This window comes from Anomalospiza imberbis, unplaced genomic scaffold (genome assembly GCF_031753505.1).
Source record: "Anomalospiza imberbis isolate Cuckoo-Finch-1a 21T00152 unplaced genomic scaffold, ASM3175350v1 scaffold_463, whole genome shotgun sequence".
In the NCBI taxonomy this organism is placed as follows: Eukaryota; Metazoa; Chordata; class Aves; order Passeriformes; family Viduidae; genus Anomalospiza; species Anomalospiza imberbis.
The window spans coordinates 9,824-31,258 of record NW_027100073.1 but is presented as its reverse complement, the minus strand read 5'-3'; the positions used below and the strand labels follow the sequence as shown (position 1 = coordinate 31,258).

The 21,435-nt window shown below is 58.0% G+C and overlaps 2 protein-coding genes across 2 annotated transcripts; both read left to right on the top strand.

The window, feature by feature from the left end:
- Positions 1-1,312: 1,312 nt before the first annotated feature.
- Positions 1,313-7,747, top strand: LOC137466893 (leucine-rich repeat-containing protein 37A-like). The gene is made up of 9 exons (XM_068178510.1): positions 1,313-1,900; positions 2,178-2,249; positions 2,870-2,947; positions 3,389-3,507; positions 4,496-5,817; positions 5,919-6,011; positions 6,490-6,554; positions 6,943-7,009; positions 7,106-7,747. The coding sequence occupies exons 1-9, from the start codon at positions 1,545-1,547 to the stop codon at positions 7,241-7,243; spliced, it is 2,310 nt and encodes a 769-aa protein (XP_068034611.1). The 5' UTR covers positions 1,313-1,544; the 3' UTR covers positions 7,244-7,747.
- A 5,647-nt stretch (positions 7,748-13,394) lies between these two features.
- LOC137466892 (leucine-rich repeat-containing protein 37A-like) lies at positions 13,395-19,829 on the top strand. The gene is made up of 9 exons (XM_068178509.1): positions 13,395-13,982; positions 14,260-14,331; positions 14,952-15,029; positions 15,471-15,589; positions 16,578-17,899; positions 18,001-18,093; positions 18,572-18,636; positions 19,025-19,091; positions 19,188-19,829. The coding sequence occupies exons 1-9, from the start codon at positions 13,627-13,629 to the stop codon at positions 19,323-19,325; spliced, it is 2,310 nt and encodes a 769-aa protein (XP_068034610.1). The 5' UTR covers positions 13,395-13,626; the 3' UTR covers positions 19,326-19,829.
- The last annotated feature ends 1,606 nt before the right edge of the window (positions 19,830-21,435 follow it).

The window sequence follows — 21,435 nt, the reverse complement described above, 5'->3', positions numbered from 1 at the left end:
AGCACCAGCACGGTGACACGAGCAATGCTTCAGTGACACGAGAAGGACCACTGTGACATTGGCAGCACCACTGTGACACGGGAACTGCCGCAGCTCCAGCTCAGGCCTGCATCCCAGGTGACTGCAGCCAGTCCTGCCTCGCCATGGACCTGGTGATGCGTCTCGTGCGCGCTCTGCTCCTGCCGGCCCTGCTGCTGGCAGTAGCCCCCTGCCCGGGAGCGGCCAAGGAGCTCTGCCCAGAGCCCTGCCGCTGCCCAGGCCGTGGGCTGAACTGCGGCCACGCCGGCCTGGCCACTGTGCCCCCGGCCAGCCGCCGCCGAGCCCTGGCCGTCCTGTGAGTCCCGCGGCCCCGCAGAGCCCTGCAGCTGCCCCTCCTCGGCTCCCTGTGTCTGCAAAGCCCACCTGGGACAGCCGGGGCGCTCCCTGGCCAGAGACATGTGGGGGATGTGGGGGCCTGAGCTCAGCATGAGGGTGAAGCCGGGCTGGGCACGCTGTGCCTTCTCCAGGCAAAGCCCGCTTCCAGCTCAGCAGCCGAATGGCAGGGAAATGGATTTTCCTGAGGGGGGACCGGGTCTGTCGTCTCTTTGCAGAGATTTCACTGGCAACTCCATTGCTGCTGTTGGAAAACAAGCCTGGAAGGACTACCCATGGACTGAGACCTTGTAAGTGCCCTGCAGCATTTCAAATGGCAGGAGTTCGGGGATTTCCCCTCCTTTGGTCTGGGGCTGGAGCAGCAGCCCCCACACCACCCGCTTCCATTGGAATTCGAAGCTCAGCTCGGCTGCTCTGCAAGGAGGGGTGTGAATCGCCACAGCTTCCCAGCACGGCAAGAACTGCCGCGAGTCTCTTGCAGCCCAGGGCACCATCCCCGTGTCTGTCTGCACAGGGATCAAGCTGTGCTCAGCTTCAGCCGGCCAGGAGCAAGGGCCTGCTGTGGCCAGAGTGGGGACGATGCCTGCCGTGACCCAAGGAGATGCTTCAGTCAAGCTGCTGCAGGGGATTGTCCCACGACAATCCCATTTGCTGCTGGCCAGCACCGCTGTCACAATGTCCCTGTGTCTCCTTGCAGAGTGCTCAGGGACAATGAGCTGCGGGCAGTGAAGAGCCATTCCCTGGAGGGGCTGTTCCTGCTGAAGCACCTGTAAGCACCGTGCCCTGCCCACGGCGGCGGGGGCTCCTGCCTGCCCCTCCCTGGGGCCCCGGCTGCTCAGCCCGGCCGCGGGCAGGTGCCCTTTGTCCCTGCTGGGATCCAGGCTGCAGAGGCAAGTAAAAGCGACAGGGCAAATGGAATTGACGTTTGTTGTTCAACTGGAACAGGGATTTGTCCTGCAATGAGATCCTGTCCATTGAGGAACGGGCTTTTGAGCCACTGCCTTTCCTGAAGTTCCTGTGAGTGATCAAGTTTCTTTCTGGTGGTTTTAGCTCAGCCTTTGCACTGGGCACCCTTCCTGTGCAGGAAAATGCTGCTGTTCTTTTCCCCACAGTCCCTAAATCTGCCCTGCCCAGAGCCCAGCTGAGCTGCAGAGGTCAATGCCGACGGCTGGATGGCCACGCCGGGGGACAGACCCCAGCGGGCTCGTCCAGACGCAGCCATCACAGCAGCCAGTTCTTGCAGCCTTGGCTGCATCCAGGAACAGAAACAGAGTTCAGCACGTGTGCCCTGCAGTTCCCCTCCTGGGCAGGCTACAAACACTGAGAAAGCAGCAGTTTCCTCCCTCTTCCACCTTGGATTTGCACCTGTCCTGCAAAGGGATCTCGCTTTGCCCCCTCCTTCTGTAGGGCAGGGCCGATTCCTTTGTGTGGCCTCCTCTTTCCCCAGAAATCTCTCTGGGAATGGCCTCACACGGATCCGCAGCGGAACTTTCCAGGCCTGGCACGGGATGCAGTTCCTCCAGGAGCTGTAAGTGGCACCAGGGCTAAAGGCACGCCAGGGCGAGTCTCTGCAGGGTCTCTGCCGGGTCGGTGGGCAAAAGCAGACTTGCCCTCGGGAAAGTCCTGATTCCGACTGTGGATGTCAGCCAGGGAGCTCCAGGAGTGTGCAGCTGCAAAGGCCCCTTCCCCTGCCCTGCTCACCTCCTGCAAGGCTTCCTTGAATACAGCCCGGCTGTCCCCACGTGCCCGGCACACCCAGCTCCCATCCTCGCCATCAGCCCTGACAGAGCTCTGTTGTTTCTCAGGATCCTCAGCCACAACCCGCTGGCTGTCATTGCTGACGCTGCCTTCTTCAAGCTGCCCTCAGTGAGCTCTCTGTAAGTATTGGCTCATTTGGAGCAGATCCAGAGAGCTGTGTCTCTCTCGAGTGCCCTGTTCTCAGGAAAGCAGCACAAGTGCCCGAGCAAATCTGCCCCTTGCCCAGCCTGAGTCTGCTGGAGACACAACTACCCCGGCTCCAGCAGAGCGAGGCAAAGGCCAAGCAGTGCTGGTGTGTCCCCAGCTGCAAAGCAACCCAGGAACTGGGACACAAACTTTCAGGGATGAGAGCCCATCCAGCTCTGGGGCCAGGTGGAGTGGCCGCAGGGCTCTGGGAATAAACTGCACTCCTGCCAGCAGCTCCAGGCTCCTGCCTCCTTCAGGGACTCGGCTGCCCTCAGGGGAGAGCAGCAGGAGTGTCGGGAGAGGGGCAATCCTTTCTGGTGGCATCTGTCTGCCACGAGAGCTGCAGGATTGCCCTCCTGATTCTGACGGGCTGGATTCGAGCAGGGCAAGGCAGAGGGAAGCTGGGCTCTGGAATGGCTTCTCTTGGAGCAGGCTGAAGTGGATGCCTCTGCCAGCAGCACCACCATCATCAGGGCCCTGGGCCCTCTGCTCTCAGAGCAGAGTTCTGGCATCGTCACCCCAGAATTTCACGAGCTCTTTCCAATGCTTGCAGAGACCTGAGTGCCACCCAAGTGATCCCACAGACGCTGCTGCTGCTGCTGCTGCAGTCCACAGTGAGCTTGGAAACCCTGTGAGTGTGTGAGCCCCAGCCACCAGCAGGCCCTGAGTGCTGGGACAGGGGCTCTGCTTGGGAAACAAATCCGTGTGCCACGCAACCAGAACGAGCTCAGTAAGCTCAAGAGTTGCTGTTCCTTAAGGGGACGTGCCAAAACTCACCAGCTCAGAGGCAGAATTTCACCTTTCGGGTGACTTGCTGCCGGTTTCTCAAAAGGGAGTTTGAACTCCAGGCGGGTGCATTTCCGTGTCACATGGTATTTTGGGAGCACTTCTACTTTCCAGGTTAAAATCCCCTTTTTAATGTTTTGCACTGGGAGTCAGGGGCCTTTCCCAGAGCTGTGGCACACAGTGAAGCACAAGCCCCACGCGTGGTACCCGTGTGTTCCCTGAGCTGGGCTCTGAGCCATGGACTGGGTGGCCAGGTGTTCCTCCAATAATCCCCTCTTGTCTTTAGCCAAGTGCCCAAGGAGGCGGCCTGCTGCCTGTGCCAGGAGCGTCCCCGGCCCGAGAGCCCCTGCAGGACCATCCAGTTCCTGTGCCAGAAGCTGTGCAGCACCAGCGCTCCGCAGTGCGGTCAGTGTCCGGCGGGGCTGGGGGAGCTCAAATCTGCCACTTCTCCTGAGGCTGGGGAGATGCTGCAGCACTGCCCTGTGCTGGGGGGTCCTGATCTCCCCTTGGAGTACAGGCCTTGGACAGAACACCTTGGGATGGGAACTTCCTGGTGATTGTACGTATCTTGTGTGTCACATACTGTCTGGAGAAGGAACAGCTCGCTGGGCCCCCCAAACCTGCGAATTTCCTATGCTGACCATGCCCCCAGGCAAGGAAAGCAGGAATGCCCCGTGCCCTTCCCTGGTGCTGGAAGGCAGTGTCTGGCATAAAGATGTGCTCTGCAGGGTGAACACCAAGCACCGCCATCCCCTCGTTGGCCTGTGCAGGGGGAGCAAAGCACCGTCCTGCTCTAGCTGGGCACAGGGCACAGAACATCTGTCCACAGCAGGGCCAGGCAAACAGATACAGCCAGGTTTCCAAGGTCCCCAGGGAGCTGGCTTCTCTCCCTGGCTCAGCCCCAGGTTTCCCATAGCACAGTCCCAGAGCTCTGGCGCCCTTGAGGAAGTTTTTCATGGTGTAGCAGCTTGAGCTGCTGCTCTTGGGAATGGCCCCGGAGCAAAGGACTCCCTGGGCGTTCCTCCCCTGCCAGTCTGCGCCCCCGTTGCCGTGCTGATCTTTCCTCTGGGGTCTCTGCCTCTTCACTGGCTCCGGCAGAGCAACCCAAGCCTGCCCATCTGGAGCTGTGGGAACCTCTCTGGCAGCTATCCCATTCGCCAGGGATGTTTCCTTCCCATCCAAACAGAACCCAGGAGACACCAGGAAAGAACCAGGTCTCTGCTCTGCCCCAGGGGGATAATGGGATGGATTGAAGGGCTCTTCTCCCCTCCACAACACATCCCCCACTCTGCTCTTGCGCTCCCTGGGCTTGAGATGAGCTCCTGCTGCTCGAGGTAACCTCTGAGCCTGTGTTTGTGCCCAGCCGCTGATCTGCTCTCTTGGTGTTCTCCAGCTCGCACAACTCTGCTACAGACACGGGGAGAAATAATGGACATGGACCGACGCAGAGAGCTGAACAGCAGCCCAGTGTTGAGCCTCAAGCCCAAGGAGCCTTCGCTGGGAGATCATGGAACTGTGACGCTCGCGGTTACCCTGACCCTGAGCACTGAGGGTGATGTCAGCAGCCTGGACAGTTCCAGAACAAATTCATATCCCCCTCAGCATCTCTTGGGGCACAAAGGCAAAACAAGCGCTGATGACCTGAGGGCCAAGCTCAGGAAGAAGCTGCACAAGGCTGAAAGCATCAAGAGTGCAAAACCCCTTGTCCCACACCAGCCCCAGCCTGCCAGGCTGAAGCATGTGGTGGACAAGACACCCTCAAGCTGGGATGACAAGCAGCAGGAGTCACATTTGAACCGGCAAGCATTAAACCCCTGGGATGTAGCTGGGGGGTTAAGCCCCACTCATGACAAGTCTCTTGACAGACCCCTCAGAGGTGAGGTGGAAGGTCAAGCTCCAAGGCAGAACTCCATTATGACTATCAAAGAGCAGCAGGACAGCCAGCAAAAGCAAATGGACTCAAGACTGAATTGGCAAATACTAAACCCCTGGGATGTAGCTGGTGGGTTAAACCCCACTCATGACAAGTCTGTAGAGAGACCCCTCAGAGACGAGGTGGAAGGTCAAGCTCCAAGGCAGAACCATGTCAATTCTCACAAACAGCCAAAGAAGCAGGGCAGCCAGTATTGGGTTGGACATAATCGGCTTTTCTACCAGGTGTTGAGCCCTGGGAAAGCAGAGGGAGAGCCCAAAGTCGAGCAGCGTCTGAACAGGAACCTGGATTTTCTCTCTGACCCGTTGGTTCAGAGCCGCCCCGCTGCGAGCAGCAGAGGAGGAGCCACGGCTGAAGAGGAGCATTCCTCCCTCGGTGGGCACCGCCTGATCATCCCTGACACCACAGACACACCCTGGGAGCAACAGGAAGAAGGATCCAGGTTCCTCAATAAACCTTGGAGCCCCCAAAGTCCAGACCTTGCACCGGTTCCAGGAGAACGCTGGGAAACCATGGTTGATCACCACCTGCGCTTGCTGGTGCCGGACAAAGGCCTGCAGACATTCATGGCCCACGTGGAGCGAGCTCTGAGGGTAGACTGCAGCCTGCCCCAGCTCAAGCTGGCCTGTGCCAAGATGGTCTCAAAGACCGGGCTGCTTCTAAAGGTGCTCAGTGAGAGGCATGAGAACCAGGGTGCCTATGACCCCATGGGCCGGTGTCCTCTGCAAGAGAAAATCTCCAGGCGCACAGCTCTGGAGGAGGATCAGGAGCCCACAGAGAAGGTAGGAGAGCTGCAGGCACTGCTGCGTTTGTCCTTCTGGGCAAGGAAGAACTGAAGGAGCGCTCCTCTTGCCCCCCGTGATCTTCTTTCCTCTTCTCCCAGCCAAAGCCAGAGACCATGGACGACACGATCACGTCCGTTGTATTGCTGTCTCTCATCGCAGTCATTTTACTGATACTGAAGGGTGTCTTCCACGTAAGCCAGTATCTTGTTTGACACACAGCTGTCTGTCCTGTAGCTGGATTGCCCAGGTGATGAGCCCCATGTGCCACTGCAGATGCCCCTGCACATGCTGGGTACCACAGGAGATGTTTTTTCCAGGCCTGGAGCTTGTGGCAGCATCCACAGCACCCAGCTCAGCAGGGTGCAGCCTGCCTGGGGGAAGCTTGTCCTGCCTTGTGTCCCAGCTCTCCCCAGCTTTTCTTTGCTCTCCTGCCTTCAGCCACAGCAATGAGCTTGGGAGCTCTGGGAGTTCAGAACAGCTCTTGGAGTTCCTGCAGAGCGGAACAGGAAATTGGGAAGGAAGGACAGGGTCTTTTTAAAATCATTGCTGCTGGCATAGACTTGCACATGTGTAGAACAGGCTGGGTTGGATGAAGGATCTTTTGGTTTCCCATGTTCTGTGGAGTATGACAAGACAAATTTGGTGTTAAAAGTCCGTCTCCTTTCCAAGGTGTGTTCCCGATGTGCTGCAGCTGTTTGTCAACAGCTACTCAGAAGGAAATGGTGGCTGAGAAGGTAACTGCTCCCTGCCCATGCCACTGCCGTGCCACCAAGAGTCTTTCCTGTGCAGAGCAACTCCTCCTGGAGCCCCGCAGCCGCGCAGGTGCCGCTGCCCTGGACTCCCCTGGCTGTGTTTCCAACACGTCGCGTTTGGGGGAGCCCTGGGAAAGCGGCTCCTGAGAGACAGAGCTGGGCACGGCCAGGGGCTCCCAGCCCAACCAGCCCTTCATGCGCCAGTGATACTCCCCAGATGGGGTGCACGTGCTGGGCCAGCCAGGGATGTCCTTTCTGGAGCCCCCATCTTCCTTGGGCTCAGCTGAAATGCCCCCAAGCAGGGAGAAGTGCTGTGCCTCCTGCAGCCCTCCCTGGCCAAACCTCCCTGCTTATTTTCTTTGGTTTTCAGGTTGTCTGTAAAACTGCAAGAGAGATGGGGGAAGAACAAGTACAGGGAGGCAGAGGGTGCAGAGCAGGTAAGGGCAGAGAGCAGATGCCAGTTCTGCTCCTCTGCCTGCACCGCCTGCTCTTCCTCACCTCTCCAAATCCTTCCCTTCCATGGCAATTTCCAGGACTTGCCTGAGCTCAGCGAAGCTGAATTGCTGCTGGTTCAATACATCATGGACATCCTTGACAAAGAGGAAGAAGAATTGCAGAAAGAGAACACAGATGTCTTGCAGGAAGAGATACAATGTGAAGAACTCAAGTGAGGGAGAGAAGACTTTCAAGATGTGGAGAACATGAAAGTAAGATGCCAGCACTTGTTCTCGGACTCCTGTTCTGAGACAAGAACTGCTAAAACTTTCCTTGGATGCCATTTTCTTATCTACTTCCTTGGATCCTAGTTCTTGACTTGGTGGCTATTTCCTTACTGCTGTCTCCTTGAGTCTTTTCTTGCCTTTATTTCCTCAGATGTTGTTTCCTTGCTGTCATTCCAGATGGAAGAAGCCCAAGGAAATGCTGCTCCCCAAAGACAAGGTGCTCCTGCCTGGGCCCTGCCCTGCATCCAGCTCCCCAAGATCTGGACTGCTGACTCCATGACCACTCTCTGCAGAGGTGGGTGCTGCTGGTGAGTGCCATGCTTAGGACACCCCAAAGTCCCCTGGGGACTGGGACAGGGAGGATCCAGGAAGTCCCAGGTGTCCGAAGCACTCACTGCAGCCCAGCCTCTGGAGCCACCGCCTTCCCGGGGCCATGACATCCTGGAGGCACCCTGCACACCTGACAGGGTCCCCCTGCACAGCCCCACGTGCAGCAGTTGTGTCTGTTCCCAGCTGGGAATGCTTTCCCAATAAATGTGGATTTTGTACAGCCAGAGGGTCCTGGAAGTGTCCATGTGGTTGCTGGGCTGTGTCCATTTCTGTGGTGCTGCACACATGTGTGCATGGTTGTGCTTGTGTATGTGGTGCCAGAAGCAGGATTCACATTAGAAGTGACAATCATTGAACCCCTGGGACGGAGTTGGTGGATTAAACCCCACTCATGACAAGTCTGTTCACAGACAACACAGACCTAAGGAGGAAGATCAAGCTCCAAGGCAGAACCATGTCAATTCTCACAAACAGCCAAAGAAGCAGGGCAGCCAGTATTGGGTTGGACATAATCGGCTTTTCTGCCAGGTGTTGAGCCCTGGGAAAGCAGAGGGAGAGCCCAAAGTCGAGCAGCGTCTGAACAGGAACCTGGATTTTCTCTCTGACCCGTTGGTTCAGAGCCGCCCCGCTGCGAGCAGCAGAGGAGGAGCCACGGCTGAAGAGGAGCATTCCTCCCTCGGTGGGCACCGCCTGATCATCCCTGACACCACAGACACACCCTGGGAGCAACAGGAAGAAGGATCCAGGTTCCTCAATAAACCTTGGAGCCCCCAAAGTCCAGACCTTGCACCGGTTCCAGGAGAACGCTGGGAAACCATGGTTGATCACCACCTGCGCTTGCTGGTGCCGGACAAAGGCCTGCAGACATTCATGGCCCACGTGGAGCGAGCTCTGAGGGTAGACTGCAGCCTGCCCCAGCTCAAGCTGGCCTGTGCCAAGATGGTCTCAAAGACCGGGCTGCTTCTAAAGGTGCTCAGTGAGAGGCACGAGACCCAAGGAGCCTCTGATGGCATGGGCCGGTGTCCTCTGCAAGAGAATGTGTCCAGACGCATGGCCTTGCGGAAGGGCAAGGAACTCGCAGAGAAGGTAGGAGAGCCGCTGGACACTGCTGCATGTGTCCTTCTCAGGATGAGTCCTCCTGCCCCTCAATACCTGATGGATGCCCCTGATAAAGAAGAAGAAATCCAGGAAGAGACAAAATGCAAAGAATTCAGGTGATGGGCCAAATAATTTAAGAAGGAGACACGGTAATTGGGACACCAACCATTCACCACCACCTCCTGTGCGAACAAAGGAACTGCCGAGTCTCTCCCTGGGTGCTTTTCCTGTCATTTCTTTGCTGTTACTTGAGTGAGAAGTGCCCCAGAGAAGCAGCAACAGTGAGGGAATGCCGTCACCCCAGGACGAGGTGCCTGTGCCCAGTGACTGCGGTGCATCCCAAGAGGCAGCACATTTATCCCTCTCTGCAGAGAAGGGTGCTGTAGGTGGCCACGAGCTCAGGACCCCGAGAGGAGGCATCAGTACCTCAGGGTTTTCCTCATCCCTTGTGGCAATGTTTCTCCCTGCATTCAATAAAAACAAAGTTTGTTCTTGTTCCTCCTGGTGTTGCTGATGTATTTGTAAAAGCAGTTTCTGTTCTCCCTTATGGAATTGGGCAAATTCAGTTCCAGCTGGGCCTTTGCTTTTCTACCTTTTCTCCCTGCATGCCCCAATGACATCCCTGCCATCCTCCTGTGGTGCCGCCCTCCTTCCAAAGCTGTACATTCTGTGTTTCCCCTGAGTCCCAGGCAAAGCTTCCCGCTCAGCTGCTCTGCTTCCTCACCAGCTCGTCTTTGGGCACATGGGCACGGCATGTTCCTGCCTGTGCCTTCAAGGATTTCTCCTTGCGCAATGTCCAGCCTCCCTGGGCTCCTCTGCCCCTCAGGACAGCGTGCCCAGGGAGCCTCTCAAACAGCCCAGGGAGCCTCTCAAACAGCGTGGCTGGACTGACTCACCCTGGGCAGCCCCCCCAGCCTGGAGGGAGCTCGTCCACATCGTGATTGTCCCGGCCCCAGAGGCCCAGAGCCTCCACCGTGTTGTGTACAGGGAGCTGGGAAGGTGAGATGGGCCAGGAGGGGATTCCCCTGCTGCCCCCAGCAGGGACCTGTTTCCATTTCCCCGCTACCTCTGCCAGCCCCGGTGCCACTGCCTGGCTCTGGCACTGCCAGCAGCCCAAGACCTGCGCCAGCTCTCTCTGGGTCACATATTCTGGCCACGCCTCACTGAACAGTGGAAGCCACAGCTGGATTCTCATCCGGGAGGCCAATGAAGACACATGAAGAAGGAAAACACATGGAGAAGGAAACCGTCTGCCTTCCTCCTTGTTTCCAGCTTGGACATCTCTTCCCAATCCACTTCCCGCATGCATAAATTCTTTGGGGTCTTCCCCAGATGTAGATGTGCATTCCCACAGCTGCTGCTCCCCTTGGCATTGCCTGTGCCCTTCTGTCTGCCTGTGCCCAACAGCTGGCCCTGAACTGGTGGTGCAGGTTACAACGAGCGTCACCCGGCGCCCTCAGTCACCTCCCCGCTGCTCAGCACTTGCGTTTCTCTCCCAGGCCCCTGCTTCAGATGCAACGTGGTTTCCAATTCCAAAGAGGCCTTAATGGATATCTTTGGATGTCAAAGAAAGAGGCCTTGCAGTAGTGCTTCTAGACCATCCCAAGGCCCCTGTAGCTTTCCAGGGTCAACGCTTTTGTGTTCCAGATGTCTCCTGTGAGCACAAGAGCTCTGGGTGGTGGGTGGGAAGGGGAATGGCCAGTGTCCTCCTGCAGAGGCCATGGCACTGGTGTCCCCATGGTGCTGGCTTGGAGCTGCACAAGCAGAAACGCCCGCTCGGCATCCCTGAGGTTTTTTGTCCTCCCTCACACCCGCCTGGCTCCCAGGCTGATGGTTGCATTGCTGCACCTCCTGCTGAAGGGCTGCTGTCATTGAGCAGAATCATCTTCTCCAGGAGGATTAATGCTCATGCATGAAATGCACCTTTGTCAAACATGGCTCACAAGAGCCTTAAAATAGTGTCAGGGTGTCCGGTCAGACTGGAAACACAGACATCAGGGAGGAATTTCTTCATGGAAAGGGTGGTCAGGCCTTGGAAGGGGCTGCCCAAGGTGGTGGTGGTGGTGGGGGACTCCCCATGCCTGGAGGGGTCCAAGGAACGGCTGGAGGCGGCACTGAGTGCTCTGGCCGGGCTGCCAAGGTGGGGATGGGGCACGGGATGGACTCGCCGAAGGCGGAGGTCTTTTCCATCGCCAGTGACTCTGGGGCTCCGTGCCTCTGTGGCCAGGCCTGGAGGCCGCCCTGCCCCAAGCGCTGCCGGAGCCGCCCCGGCCCGAGCTGTTGGCCCGCGCGTTTCCCCTCAGGCCGGGGGGGCCGCGCTTCCCGGCCGGGCCGGGGCGCCTCTCTGGGCGCTGCTTGCGGGGCTGTGCCGGCCTCCCCAGAGCTGTCCGCGGCTTCCTTTGCACGGCGGTCGCTGCCCCTCGGTGTCTGCCGGCGCTGATGTGGCGCTCCGGCCGCGGCGGGAGCTCTGCCGCCGGTGTCCCGGCGCTGCCGCCTCCAGAGCCCGGGGGCCGGAGCGCTTCGCCTCAGGGGCTCGGCTGCAGCGGCGCTTGCAGCGGGCTCGGCCCGGCCCGGCCGCCGCCGCTGCCGGTGCATGCGCGCTGAGGCGGAGCTGCCGCCCCTCAGGCTCGCAGCGCTTCCCGCCACTGGCGCTGCGGCTCCCTCAGGCTCTCCCGGCGGACATTCCGACATTGCCCGGCTTTCGGGAAGCTCCCCGCGCTCTCCCGGCGCCAGGCGGGCTTTGGCCCTGGCTGGATGCCGGGTGCCCGGCCCCAAAGGCGCTGTCACCGCCCTGCGCAAGTGGAGAGCGGAGAGAAAAGCCAGCGAAAGGCTCATGAGTTTACAGACAGAGAGGGAGAGATCCCTCCCCGGTCAGCGTCAGGGACACCACAGACAGAACTTGGGGCTATTAATTACATTTATTACCAACAAAACCAGAGCCGCATAATGAGAAGCAAAAGAAATTTCCAACAGCACCGGCAGCCCCAAACCCATGCCAAAAGCTGGCCCACACAAACCCAGTACAAATGGGAATGGCTTCACAGTGACACAGAGCAGGCTTAGATGGTGTGTCCAGGAGAAATTCTTCCCTGTGAGGGCAGCGAGTCCCTGGCACAGGGTGCCCAGAGCAGCTGGGGTGCCCCTGGATCCCTGGAAGTGTCCAAGGCCAGGTTGGAGGGGGCTTGGAGCAGCCTGGGACAGTGGAAAGTGTCCCTGCCATGGCAGGGGTGGCACTGGATGGACCTCAAGGCCCCTTCCAAGCCAATCCATTCCACGATTCCGCAGACTGGATGGCTCTGAGACAGAGTCATTTGGTGACAGCATGGCCTGAACTGCGGTTTGCTGCGAGCTCTGTTGCCAAGCACCAGCACGGTGACACGAGCAATGCTTCAGTGACACGAGAAGGACCACTGTGACATTGGCAGCACCACTGTGACACGGGAACTGCCGCAGCTCCAGCTCAGGCCTGCATCCCAGGTGACTGCAGCCAGTCCTGCCTCGCCATGGACCTGGTGATGCGTCTCGTGCGCGCTCTGCTCCTGCCGGCCCTGCTGCTGGCAGTAGCCCCCTGCCCGGGAGCGGCCAAGGAGCTCTGCCCAGAGCCCTGCCGCTGCCCAGGCCGTGGGCTGAACTGCGGCCACGCCGGCCTGGCCACTGTGCCCCCGGCCAGCCGCCGCCGAGCCCTGGCCGTCCTGTGAGTCCCGCGGCCCCGCAGAGCCCTGCAGCTGCCCCTCCTCGGCTCCCTGTGTCTGCAAAGCCCACCTGGGACAGCCGGGGCGCTCCCTGGCCAGAGACATGTGGGGGATGTGGGGGCCTGAGCTCAGCATGAGGGTGAAGCCGGGCTGGGCACGCTGTGCCTTCTCCAGGCAAAGCCCGCTTCCAGCTCAGCAGCCGAATGGCAGGGAAATGGATTTTCCTGAGGGGGGACCGGGTCTGTCGTCTCTTTGCAGAGATTTCACTGGCAACTCCATTGCTGCTGTTGGAAAACAAGCCTGGAAGGACTACCCATGGACTGAGACCTTGTAAGTGCCCTGCAGCATTTCAAATGGCAGGAGTTCGGGGATTTCCCCTCCTTTGGTCTGGGGCTGGAGCAGCAGCCCCCACACCACCCGCTTCCATTGGAATTCGAAGCTCAGCTCGGCTGCTCTGCAAGGAGGGGTGTGAATCGCCACAGCTTCCCAGCACGGCAAGAACTGCCGCGAGTCTCTTGCAGCCCAGGGCACCATCCCCGTGTCTGTCTGCACAGGGATCAAGCTGTGCTCAGCTTCAGCCGGCCAGGAGCAAGGGCCTGCTGTGGCCAGAGTGGGGACGATGCCTGCCGTGACCCAAGGAGATGCTTCAGTCAAGCTGCTGCAGGGGATTGTCCCACGACAATCCCATTTGCTGCTGGCCAGCACCGCTGTCACAATGTCCCTGTGTCTCCTTGCAGAGTGCTCAGGGACAATGAGCTGCGGGCAGTGAAGAGCCATTCCCTGGAGGGGCTGTTCCTGCTGAAGCACCTGTAAGCACCGTGCCCTGCCCACGGCGGCGGGGGCTCCTGCCTGCCCCTCCCTGGGGCCCCGGCTGCTCAGCCCGGCCGCGGGCAGGTGCCCTTTGTCCCTGCTGGGATCCAGGCTGCAGAGGCAAGTAAAAGCGACAGGGCAAATGGAATTGACGTTTGTTGTTCAACTGGAACAGGGATTTGTCCTGCAATGAGATCCTGTCCATTGAGGAACGGGCTTTTGAGCCACTGCCTTTCCTGAAGTTCCTGTGAGTGATCAAGTTTCTTTCTGGTGGTTTTAGCTCAGCCTTTGCACTGGGCACCCTTCCTGTGCAGGAAAATGCTGCTGTTCTTTTCCCCACAGTCCCTAAATCTGCCCTGCCCAGAGCCCAGCTGAGCTGCAGAGGTCAATGCCGACGGCTGGATGGCCACGCCGGGGGACAGACCCCAGCGGGCTCGTCCAGACGCAGCCATCACAGCAGCCAGTTCTTGCAGCCTTGGCTGCATCCAGGAACAGAAACAGAGTTCAGCACGTGTGCCCTGCAGTTCCCCTCCTGGGCAGGCTACAAACACTGAGAAAGCAGCAGTTTCCTCCCTCTTCCACCTTGGATTTGCACCTGTCCTGCAAAGGGATCTCGCTTTGCCCCCTCCTTCTGTAGGGCAGGGCCGATTCCTTTGTGTGGCCTCCTCTTTCCCCAGAAATCTCTCTGGGAATGGCCTCACACGGATCCGCAGCGGAACTTTCCAGGCCTGGCACGGGATGCAGTTCCTCCAGGAGCTGTAAGTGGCACCAGGGCTAAAGGCACGCCAGGGCGAGTCTCTGCAGGGTCTCTGCCGGGTCGGTGGGCAAAAGCAGACTTGCCCTCGGGAAAGTCCTGATTCCGACTGTGGATGTCAGCCAGGGAGCTCCAGGAGTGTGCAGCTGCAAAGGCCCCTTCCCCTGCCCTGCTCACCTCCTGCAAGGCTTCCTTGAATACAGCCCGGCTGTCCCCACGTGCCCGGCACACCCAGCTCCCATCCTCGCCATCAGCCCTGACAGAGCTCTGTTGTTTCTCAGGATCCTCAGCCACAACCCGCTGGCTGTCATTGCTGACGCTGCCTTCTTCAAGCTGCCCTCAGTGAGCTCTCTGTAAGTATTGGCTCATTTGGAGCAGATCCAGAGAGCTGTGTCTCTCTCGAGTGCCCTGTTCTCAGGAAAGCAGCACAAGTGCCCGAGCAAATCTGCCCCTTGCCCAGCCTGAGTCTGCTGGAGACACAACTACCCCGGCTCCAGCAGAGCGAGGCAAAGGCCAAGCAGTGCTGGTGTGTCCCCAGCTGCAAAGCAACCCAGGAACTGGGACACAAACTTTCAGGGATGAGAGCCCATCCAGCTCTGGGGCCAGGTGGAGTGGCCGCAGGGCTCTGGGAATAAACTGCACTCCTGCCAGCAGCTCCAGGCTCCTGCCTCCTTCAGGGACTCGGCTGCCCTCAGGGGAGAGCAGCAGGAGTGTCGGGAGAGGGGCAATCCTTTCTGGTGGCATCTGTCTGCCACGAGAGCTGCAGGATTGCCCTCCTGATTCTGACGGGCTGGATTCGAGCAGGGCAAGGCAGAGGGAAGCTGGGCTCTGGAATGGCTTCTCTTGGAGCAGGCTGAAGTGGATGCCTCTGCCAGCAGCACCACCATCATCAGGGCCCTGGGCCCTCTGCTCTCAGAGCAGAGTTCTGGCATCGTCACCCCAGAATTTCACGAGCTCTTTCCAATGCTTGCAGAGACCTGAGTGCCACCCAAGTGATCCCACAGACGCTGCTGCTGCTGCTGCTGCAGTCCACAGTGAGCTTGGAAACCCTGTGAGTGTGTGAGCCCCAGCCACCAGCAGGCCCTGAGTGCTGGGACAGGGGCTCTGCTTGGGAAACAAATCCGTGTGCCACGCAACCAGAACGAGCTCAGTAAGCTCAAGAGTTGCTGTTCCTTAAGGGGACGTGCCAAAACTCACCAGCTCAGAGGCAGAATTTCACCTTTCGGGTGACTTGCTGCCGGTTTCTCAAAGGGGAGTTTGAACTCCAGGCGGGTGCATTTCCGTGTCACATGGTATTTTGGGAGCACTTCTACTTTCCAGGTTAAAATCCCCTTTTTAATGTTTTGCACTGGGAGTCAGGGGCCTTTCCCAGAGCTGTGGCACACAGTGAAGCACAAGCCCCACGCGTGGTACCCGTGTGTTCCCTGAGCTGGGCTCTGAGCCATGGACTGGGTGGCCAGGTGTTCCTCCAATAATCCCCTCTTGTCTTTAGCCAAGTGCCCAAGGAGGCGGCCTGCTGCCTGTGCCAGGAGCGTCCCCGGCCCGAGAGCCCCTGCAGGACCATCCAGTTCCTGTGCCAGAAGCTGTGCAGCACCAGCGCTCCGCAGTGCGGTCAGTGTCCGGCGGGGCTGGGGGAGCTCAAATCTGCCACTTCTCCTGAGGCTGGGGAGATGCTGCAGCACTGCCCTGTGCTGGGGGGTCCTGATCTCCCCTTGGAGTACAGGCCTTGGACAGAACACCTTGGGATGGGAACTTCCTGGTGATTGTACGTATCTTGTGTGTCACATACTGTCTGGAGAAGGAACAGCTCGCTGGGCCCCCCAAACCTGCGAATTTCCTATGCTGACCATGCCCCCAGGCAAGGAAAGCAGGAATGCCCCGTGCCCTTCCCTGGTGCTGGAAGGCAGTGTCTGGCATAAAGATGTGCTCTGCAGGGTGAACACCAAGCACCGCCATCCCCTCGTTGGCCTGTGCAGGGGGAGCAAAGCACCGTCCTGCTCTAGCTGGGCACAGGGCACAGAACATCTGTCCACAGCAGGGCCAGGCAAACAGATACAGCCAGGTTTCCAAGGTCCCCAGGGAGCTGGCTTCTCTCCCTGGCTCAGCCCCAGGTTTCCCATAGCACAGTCCCAGAGCTCTGGCGCCCTTGAGGAAGTTTTTCATGGTGTAGCAGCTTGAGCTGCTGCTCTTGGGAATGGCCCCGGAGCAAAGGACTCCCTGGGCGTTCCTCCCCTGCCAGTCTGCGCCCCCGTTGCCGTGCTGATCTTTCCTCTGGGGTCTCTGCCTCTTCACTGGCTCCGGCAGAGCAACCCAAGCCTGCCCATCTGGAGCTGTGGGAACCTCTCTGGCAGCTATCCCATTCGCCAGGGATGTTTCCTTCCCATCCAAACAGAACCCAGGAGACACCAGGAAAGAACCAGGTCTCTGCTCTGCCCCAGGGGGATAATGGGATGGATTGAAGGGCTCTTCTCCCCTCCACAACACATCCCCCACTCTGCTCTTGCGCTCCCTGGGCTTGAGATGAGCTCCTGCTGCTCGAGGTAACCTCTGAGCCTGTGTTTGTGCCCAGCCGCTGATCTGCTCTCTTGGTGTTCTCCAGCTCGCACAACTCTGCTACAGACACGGGGAGAAATAATGGACATGGACCGACGCAGAGAGCTGAACAGCAGCCCAGTGTTGAGCCTCAAGCCCAAGGAGCCTTCGCTGGGAGATCATGGAACTGTGACGCTCGCGGTTACCCTGACCCTGAGCACTGAGGGTGATGTCAGCAGCCTGGACAGTTCCAGAACAAATTCATATCCCCCTCAGCATCTCTTGGGGCACAAAGGCAAAACAAGCGCTGATGACCTGAGGGCCAAGCTCAGGAAGAAGCTGCACAAGGCTGAAAGCATCAAGAGTGCAAAACCCCTTGTCCCACACCAGCCCCAGCCTGCCAGGCTGAAGCATGTGGTGGACAAGACACCCTCAAGCTGGGATGACAAGCAGCAGGAGTCACATTTGAACCGGCAAGCATTAAACCCCTGGGATGTAGCTGGGGGGTTAAGCCCCACTCATGACAAGTCTCTTGACAGACCCCTCAGAGGTGAGGTGGAAGGTCAAGCTCCAAGGCAGAACTCCATTATGACTATCAAAGAGCAGCAGGACAGCCAGCAAAAGCAAATGGACTCAAGACTGAATTGGCAAATACTAAACCCCTGGGATGTAGCTGGTGGGTTAAACCCCACTCATGACAAGTCTGTAGAGAGACCCCTCAGAGACGAGGTGGAAGGTCAAGCTCCAAGGCAGAACCATGTCAATTCTCACAAACAGCCAAAGAAGCAGGGCAGCCAGTATTGGGTTGGACATAATCGGCTTTTCTACCAGGTGTTGAGCCCTGGGAAAGCAGAGGGAGAGCCCAAAGTCGAGCAGCGTCTGAACAGGAACCTGGATTTTCTCTCTGACCCGTTGGTTCAGAGCCGCCCCGCTGCGAGCAGCAGAGGAGGAGCCACGGCTGAAGAGGAGCATTCCTCCCTCGGTGGGCACCGCCTGATCATCCCTGACACCACAGACACACCCTGGGAGCAACAGGAAGAAGGATCCAGGTTCCTCAATAAACCTTGGAGCCCCCAAAGTCCAGACCTTGCACCGGTTCCAGGAGAACGCTGGGAAACCATGGTTGATCACCACCTGCGCTTGCTGGTGCCGGACAAAGGCCTGCAGACATTCATGGCCCACGTGGAGCGAGCTCTGAGGGTAGACTGCAGCCTGCCCCAGCTCAAGCTGGCCTGTGCCAAGATGGTCTCAAAGACCGGGCTGCTTCTAAAGGTGCTCAGTGAGAGGCATGAGAACCAGGGTGCCTATGACCCCATGGGCCGGTGTCCTCTGCAAGAGAAAATCTCCAGGCGCACAGCTCTGGAGGAGGATCAGGAGCCCACAGAGAAGGTAGGAGAGCTGCAGGCACTGCTGCGTTTGTCCTTCTGGGCAAGGAAGAACTGAAGGAGCGCTCCTCTTGCCCCCCGTGATCTTCTTTCCTCTTCTCCCAGCCAAAGCCAGAGACCATGGACGACACGATCACGTCCGTTGTATTGCTGTCTCTCATCGCAGTCATTTTACTGATACTGAAGGGTGTCTTCCACGTAAGCCAGTATCTTGTTTGACACACAGCTGTCTGTCCTGTAGCTGGATTGCCCAGGTGATGAGCCCCATGTGCCACTGCAGATGCCCCTGCACATGCTGGGTACCACAGGAGATGTTTTTTCCAGGCCTGGAGCTTGTGGCAGCATCCACAGCACCCAGCTCAGCAGGGTGCAGCCTGCCTGGGGGAAGCTTGTCCTGCCTTGTGTCCCAGCTCTCCCCAGCTTTTCTTTGCTCTCCTGCCTTCAGCCACAGCAATGAGCTTGGGAGCTCTGGGAGTTCAGAACAGCTCTTGGAGTTCCTGCAGAGCGGAACAGGAAATTGGGAAGGAAGGACAGGGTCTTTTTAAAATCATTGCTGCTGGCATAGACTTGCACATGTGTAGAACAGGCTGGGTTGGATGAAGGATCTTTTGGTTTCCCATGTTCTGTGGAGTATGACAAGACAAATTTGGTGTTAAAAGTCCGTCTCCTTTCCAAGGTGTGTTCCCGATGTGCTGCAGCTGTTTGTCAACAGCTACTCAGAAGGAAATGGTGGCTGAGAAGGTAACTGCTCCCTGCCCATGCCACTGCCGTGCCACCAAGAGTCTTTCCTGTGCAGAGCAACTCCTCCTGGAGCCCCGCAGCCGCGCAGGTGCCGCTGCCCTGGACTCCCCTGGCTGTGTTTCCAACACGTCGCGTTTGGGGGAGCCCTGGGAAAGCGGCTCCTGAGAGACAGAGCTGGGCACGGCCAGGGGCTCCCAGCCCAACCAGCCCTTCATGCGCCAGTGATACTCCCCAGATGGGGTGCACGTGCTGGGCCAGCCAGGGATGTCCTTTCTGGAGCCCCCATCTTCCTTGGGCTCAGCTGAAATGCCCCCAAGCAGGGAGAAGTGCTGTGCCTCCTGCAGCCCTCCCTGGCCAAACCTCCCTGCTTATTTTCTTTGGTTTTCAGGTTGTCTGTAAAACTGCAAGAGAGATGGGGGAAGAACAAGTACAGGGAGGCAGAGGGTGCAGAGCAGGTAAGGGCAGAGAGCAGATGCCAGTTCTGCTCCTCTGCCTGCACCGCCTGCTCTTCCTCACCTCTCCAAATCCTTCCCTTCCATGGCAATTTCCAGGACTTGCCTGAGCTCAGCGAAGCTGAATTGCTGCTGGTTCAATACATCATGGACATCCTTGACAAAGAGGAAGAAGAATTGCAGAAAGAGAACACAGATGTCTTGCAGGAAGAGATACAATGTGAAGAACTCAAGTGAGGGAGAGAAGACTTTCAAGATGTGGAGAACATGAAAGTAAGATGCCAGCACTTGTTCTCGGACTCCTGTTCTGAGACAAGAACTGCTAAAACTTTCCTTGGATGCCATTTTCTTATCTACTTCCTTGGATCCTAGTTCTTGACTTGGTGGCTATTTCCTTACTGCTGTCTCCTTGAGTCTTTTCTTGCCTTTATTTCCTCAGATGTTGTTTCCTTGCTGTCATTCCAGATGGAAGAAGCCCAAGGAAATGCTGCTCCCCAAAGACAAGGTGCTCCTGCCTGGGCCCTGCCCTGCATCCAGCTCCCCAAGATCTGGACTGCTGACTCCATGACCACTCTCTGCAGAGGTGGGTGCTGCTGGTGAGTGCCATGCTTAGGACACCCCAAAGTCCCCTGGGGACTGGGACAGGGAGGATCCAGGAAGTCCCAGGTGTCCGAAGCACTCACTGCAGCCCAGCCTCTGGAGCCACCGCCTTCCCGGGGCCATGACATCCTGGAGGCACCCTGCACACCTGACAGGGTCCCCCTGCACAGCCCCACGTGCAGCAGTTGTGTCTGTTCCCAGCTGGGAATGCTTTCCCAATAAATGTGGATTTTGTACAGCCAGAGGGTCCTGGAAGTGTCCATGTGGTTGCTGGGCTGTGTCCATTTCTGTGGTGCTGCACACATGTGTGCATGGTTGTGCTTGTGTATGTGGTGCCAGAAGCAGGATTCACATTAGAAGTGACAATCATTGAACCCCTGGGACGGAGTTGGTGGATTAAACCCCACTCATGACAAGTCTGTTCACAGACAACACAGACCTAAGGAGGAAGATCAAGCTCCAAGGCAGAACCATGTCAATTCTCACAAACAGCCAAAGAAGCAGGGCAGCCAGTATTGGGTTGGACATAATCGGCTTTTCTGCCAGGTGTTGAGCCCTGGGAAAGCAGAGGGAGAGCCCAAAGTCGAGCAGCGTCTGAACAGGAACCTGGATTTTCTCTCTGACCCGTTGGTTCAGAGCCGCCCCGCTGCGAGCAGCAGAGGAGGAGCCACGGCTGAAGAGGAGCATTCCTCCCTCGGTGGGCACCGCCTGATCATCCCTGACACCACAGACACACCCTGGGAGCAACAGGAAGAAGGATCCAGGTTCCTCAATAAACCTTGGAGCCCCCAAAGTCCAGACCTTGCACCGGTTCCAGGAGAACGCTGGGAAACCATGGTTGATCACCACCTGCGCTTGCTGGTGCCGGACAAAGGCCTGCAGACATTCATGGCCCACGTGGAGCGAGCTCTGAGGGTAGACTGCAGCCTGCCCCAGCTCAAGCTGGCCTGTGCCAAGATGGTCTCAAAGACCGGGCTGCTTCTAAAGGTGCTCAGTGAGAGGCACGAGACCCAAGGAGCCTCTGATGGCATGGGCCGGTGTCCTCTGCAAGAGAATGTGTCCAGACGCATGGCCTTGCGGAAGGGCAAGGAACTCGCAGAGAAGGTAGGAGAGCCGCTGGACACTGCTGCATGTGTCCTTCTCAGGATGAGTCCTCCTGCCCCTCAATACCTGATGGATGCCCCTGATAAAGAAGAAGAAATCCAGGAAGAGACAAAATGCAAAGAATTCAGGTGATGGGCCAAATAATTTAAGAAGGAGACACGGTAATTGGGACACCAACCATTCACCACCACCTCCTGTGCGAACAAAGGAACTGCCGAGTCTCTCCCTGGGTGCTTTTCCTGTCATTTCTTTGCTGTTACTTGAGTGAGAAGTGCCCCAGAGAAGCAGCAACAGTGAGGGAATGCCGTCACCCCAGGACGAGGTGCCTGTGCCCAGTGACTGCGGTGCATCCCAAGAGGCAGCACATTTATCCCTCTCTGCAGAGAAGGGTGCTGTAGGTGGCCACGAGCTCAGGACCCCGAGAGGAGGCATCAGTACCTCAGGGTTTTCCTCATCCCTTGTGGCAATGTTTCTCCCTGCATTCAATAAAAACAAAGTTTGTTCTTGTTCCTCCTGGTGTTGCTGATGTATTTGTAAAAGCAGTTTCTGTTCTCCCTTATGGAATTGGGCAAATTCAGTTCCAGCTGGGCCTTTGCTTTTCTACCTTTTCTCCCTGCATGCCCCAATGACATCCCTGCCATCC